The sequence below is a fragment of the Mirounga leonina genome, unplaced genomic scaffold (assembly GCF_011800145.1).
Source record: "Mirounga leonina isolate KUSES-001 unplaced genomic scaffold, KU_Mleo_1.0 Mir_127, whole genome shotgun sequence".
NCBI classification, from domain to species: Eukaryota; Metazoa; Chordata; class Mammalia; order Carnivora; family Phocidae; genus Mirounga; species Mirounga leonina.
The window spans coordinates 67647782-67653002 of NW_023270316.1; the positions used below are offsets into that span (position 1 = coordinate 67647782).

The following is a 5221-nucleotide window of genomic DNA, read 5'->3' on the forward strand; positions in this document are numbered from 1 at the left end:
TGATTTTAATCCACTGCATTTATATATACACCAATCTGTTTTGCCAGAAGCTCACTGGCTCATCATCTGAACAGAAAGATATCAAATCATGAGATTTAGGAACTCAGAGAGAATCTTATCTGAAATCCAGCTCGATCTGGCCAAGTTTAGAAATGAAATGGAGGTTCATAAAAGGAAAATTGACTTCCCAATGTTGTAAAGCTTGTTTAACGTAGATCCAACAGTAGAATCTAGATCTCTAGGCTTGTAATCTCATGCTCTTTCAACTACTAAGAAATGCACACCTTTTTAAAAGTCAGTTCAGCACCATCTCATATATTAGAAATAATAAAATGAATTACTAGTCATATTGTTCCAAAGTGTTTGCCTGACTATGTTAAGTAAACTCTCTATAGCTAAGTTTAAAATTCAAGTAAAAGCAAATTTATATGTTCCTGAATATGTGTTCATGTTCCTTAAAAACAACATTAAAATATGAATACTCCTGTGAGTTAAAATTTTTAATGTTAAGTGAATTTTTTTTAAATCACTCATTAAATTCAGAAAGCAATTGACATTGATTAAAGTAAGGATGATCAACAAAACTTGGAAAAATAAAATAAGTATTTTAAAACCCTAAATCACACATGTTTTCTGCCCATAGGAAGATTCCCATTTCCTGATGGGGTAGATCACAAAGGAGCTTCACTACACACAATCTTCAACTATATCACCTTGGAATTAATAGTTTTAAATGTGAAACAAATGCGAGTCACACAATAAATACACTCATTCATTATCCAATGACTATCGATCGAGCACTTCTTTGTTCCAGTAATGGTGGTAGAAGCCAGAGTCATAATGGTAAAATAAGACATGGTCCCTGTCCTCCAGAATCTTAGAAGATAATAGGAGAAGGAGACGAGAGATCAAGAAACTAAAATTCAGGGTAATGGACATCAACCCCTAACATTTAGGATAACTGATACCAATAGCTAACATTTATTCAACACATATTAGGTGCCAGGTAATATGCTAAGCACTTCCAACTTTCAGGCTGTTTCACAAAACTCTATGAGATGGCTGCTATTATTAGCCTCATTTTCCAAGTCAGGAATCTGAAGCCAAGAACTTACTAGAAAGCAGGGGATGTAGGAATCAAGTCGCCATTTGCTGTGTCCAAGCCCTATCTGTTAAAAATGAGGACCACTGCCTAAGTGATAGATGGAGAAAATACTGTGCCAAAGATGAGGGGCTGAACCCAGTCGTGGTAGATAAGGGATCAGGATTCCTAGAAAGCAAATGAACATTGAGAGTTGACAGGGATTGTGCCAGTCAGAGAAGGATAAGAAAGACCTTCCAGGTGGACAGACCAGTATAAGAGGAACCACTTTCCCACTGACCTGAAAATTACCCTAAAAACATGACCTTCAAGTCCCTTCGTGATATGGCCTAGACCCATCTCTCAACACTACTCTTAGGCCTCAACTACAATTTAACATTTTTAACCTTTTTTTTTTGCCCATAATGGAAACTTTATGGAAAAACTGACACCAAAATATAAGATCACTGTTGTAAACCTCAAAATTAAGCATAATTACATTATCTTGGTAGATTAACTGGAATTACTGAACTGATAATGCTTTCTGCAATATAACACAAATTCAAGAGGTTGTGTGGCCCATTAGTGTTGCTTTCTTCTAAATGAACACCCCTCTGTGAGTCTGGCCCTTCCTCCCGTTGGCTGGCACAACACTGTTGAACAGCCTACACAAAGAACCAGCCTCTGAGCATGGCTGAAAACCGTGGTAATCTTGTAGCAATCTGGACATTTTATATCCATAAAATAGGAATTTGGGCTCTGAACGTTTTAACATTTTTAACATTTAACATTTTTCAGAGAACATTGCTTCACAGAACCAAGTTTACCTTCCCTGCTGGGCCTCTGGGCATGCCATTCTTCTGTCGAGATTAGAACTCTGCTCCTAGGTAAAGCTGAGCCATTCTGCAGGTCTCAGCATAGACACTGTTTACTCCAGGAAGTCTTCCAAGAGCTCTGTCCAGGCCCTTCTCAAATTGCATTTAGGGCCCCTATCATTCATGCCTATGGCCCCCTGCATTTCTGTCACCACAGCACTAAGCAGAATGTTAAATCCACATTCAAACATCTACCTTCTCTCTGATACTGAAAACTCCAGGGAGCAAGGTCTGTTTGACTCATCACTGTAATTCCAGAGCCTGGCACAATGCCAAGCACGTAGTAGGCACTCAATAATTATTTGTAGAAGGAGTTAAAATATCTAAATATGTAGAGTAATATCCCCACCTTGTGGCCTTTTGGAAGACTCTGATAAAGTCATGATACCCTGCTGTTTTCAATACCAGAAGCACAGGTAGGCCCTGGCAATCCTTGCTCCACGCACTGAAGGAAATGAAAGTAAAAGTGATATACCACCTGTAAGGTCCATGCTTCCTACCTTTAGGTGAGACAAGGCAGAAGAAATATTTGGAAGGGAATAAGCCTGAAAGTGCTGTTGTATACAGCAGTGAAAGTACACTCAAACCAGACAAACCAGTTTCCTTGTCTGCTTCCATTTTTGAAGCGAAGGATTTTATTCAGGTTTGCCTTCTGGAAGGATGTCTTCCAAGCACATATTTCCTCATGGACTGAGACATTCTCAGTCAGACTCACAACCTTCTTAGAACCATAGCACCTCAGATGGAAGGAAAGAGCCCATATTTCAGAAAGAAAGCACCCAGCTAGCAAGCGGCACTGCTAGAACAGAATCCAAACCAGATGGCTGCTAAACCTCAGTTGGATTTGATAATAATTAAACAGTGATTAGTTAGTGTGCCATGGAATGTATTGATGGCATTTATTATTATTATTACTTTTATTATTATTATTATTATTGACTCATCATAATTAGAATGTAATTTTTCTATGAATGATCCAGAAGTGGGTGGTGGCACATAAATTAAAGCAATGCCCAAAAGGGGATGCTTTGAAAATGTGTATTCATCCCCAAAATAATAATCTAAAACTTCAGAATCTTGGACAATTTTAAGAGAAATGAGGCTTAAAGGAAGACTCATTCTAATTAAAATGAATACAAAATTGAAAAAGACTTTGACTTCCCCTAAATAATTATCACTAGCACCTCCTGCAGCACTTCCTGTGCACCATAAACTGGATTTACATGGATTAATCTACTTGCTTTCACAAGCTCCCCAGTACTGTAAGTAGATGCTGTCGTTCATCTCATCCAAAAAGAGGAAGATGGGCGCCTGGGTGGCTCAGATGGTTAAGCGTCTGCCTTCGGCTCAGGTCATGATCCCAGGGTCCTGGGATCGAGTCCCACATCAGGCTCCCTGCTCCTTGAGAGCCTGCTTCTCTCTCTCTCTCTCTCTCTCTCTCTCTCATGAATAAATAAATAAAATCTTTAAAAAATAAAAATAAATAAATAAAAAGAGGAAGAGACCGAGCGAAAGGGGGCTAAGGAACTGCTTAAAGTCCCTCGTGAGTAGACGTGGACCTGAGATGCAAGGTGCCTGAGTGGAGAGCTCTTGCTTCTGTGGCCCTTTGCAAATGTGAAAGTTAAACCCTTCCTTTCTGTCAGTTTGTCACCAGAAAACCTTCTTTTGAAGATGTGTTATAGTAATGACCTCACTTCCTTTCAGACACTCTGTGGATATTTTCTTAGTTTTTTCACTTAATAGAGATTTCTGGCATAGAAATAAGCCACAGTAAAGTCAAAACCACACTGGATTTGGTGTTGAAATACACAGGCTTTGGAATACTTGGATTTTCTAGTTTAGCAAAGGTCACTTAACCTCCTTCAAAGTTTCCTAATCTGTAAAACGAGAGCAACACCTATATCATGAAGTTGTTGAGAGAGTTTAATGAAATAATATATTTTAAAAGGCTGGGACATGGTGGGTGCTCAAATATTTTTTGGTTCTAATGGAATGATTGTTCTTGGATTCCACAATACCTTCGAAAATTGGCAATGGCCCCTCCCATGCAAGAAGTCTGAGTATAAGGAGTTGGTCATTTAGACATTGGATTGATAGAAGGAACTTTGTGACTATTTTCAAACATTCTTGAAGGCCTTAGCAAAGTCCAGCAAAATATTTTCCCTCAATTTGGTCTCCTAAGCATACCGAATCCAGCACATTTCTGACTATGGGCCTACATTTGTTTAGCTCAACTTTATTTATTTTAATGATTTTATTTATTTATTTGACACAGAGAAAAAGAGAGAGCACAAGCAGGGGGAGTGGCAGGCAGAGGCAGAAGGAGAAGCAGGCTCCCGCTGAGCAGGGAGCCCAATGCAGGGCTCAATCCCAGGACCCTGGGATCATGACCTGAGCTGAAGGCAGATAGATGCTTAACCAACTGAGCCACCCACGTGCCCTAGCTCGACTTTAAAAAGTTAAATGACTCTTTAAGTCATCATCAAATGTAGAAGAAGCAAACAAGCCCAAATGAAAACATTCTTCGTGTATTTTTCATGCAGAATCAATCAACCCATGATGAGATTCATTCATTCAACACTCAGCAAACATTTATTGAGTGCCTACTATATTTGTTTTTAATAAAATTTAATGCCAGGTGTTCAGAATATTTGAAGGTTGGTAAAGTTCATTTAATTGCAAATATTTTTATTCCCTCTCCAATCATTCTCCAAGAAAGGAATTCAGAGAGTGACAAGCTTAAGCTGTCTGTGAAAAAGCACAGAAATGACGGAACTCTCCAAAGTGACAACCTTCCTTTGCTAATGAGGTCTCCTCTCCCACAGCCTCCTCACTACATTTCCTTTGGTAACAGACACCTTCCTGTTCTGAATCAGCCACTTATATAATATGTTTAGGATTATGAATAAGTTTCTTTACCACACACTCTGCCCATTGGCACAGACCAAGGACATGAAGCCAAACAAACAGATATTAGGCAAATGTTCTCTTATCTCTTGCCATAGAGATAAAAGAAAAAAAATGATTGAAAGAACAAATGAAGCCACCTGCTCTGAATTTTAACCAAAAAAATTAGGAACCTAAGGACTTTGAATACTGCTCTAAGCACTGAGGGCATTTCCATATTACTTGGTACAGGCAGGTATGCCTTAAGAACCAATGTTTAATTCAACAAAGCCTTAACTTTCCCCTCCTTTACTAATTTATAAAAGAAGGGGGATATTGGCCTTTCACTCATCTGTGGGTCAGGGAAATGGACAGAGGC

The 5221-nt window shown here is 38.9% G+C and overlaps 1 protein-coding gene across 1 annotated transcript; it reads right to left on the bottom strand.

Annotated features, from left to right (window-relative positions):
* Positions 1–1663: 1663 nt before the first annotated feature.
* Positions 1664–2280, bottom strand: LOC118009188 (40S ribosomal protein S27-like). Its single transcript, XM_035002967.1, has one exon. The coding sequence runs from the start codon at positions 1820–1822 to the stop codon at positions 1664–1666; it is 159 nt and encodes a 52-aa protein (XP_034858858.1). The 5' UTR covers positions 1823–2280.
* Between the last annotated feature and the right edge of the window lie 2941 nt (positions 2281–5221).

Bases quoted from the DNA above. Each gene is read 5' to 3' on its own strand.
- LOC118009188 (XM_035002967.1), bottom strand. From the start codon at position 1,822: ATGGATATAAAATGTCCAGATTGCTACAAGATTACCACGGTTTTCAGC.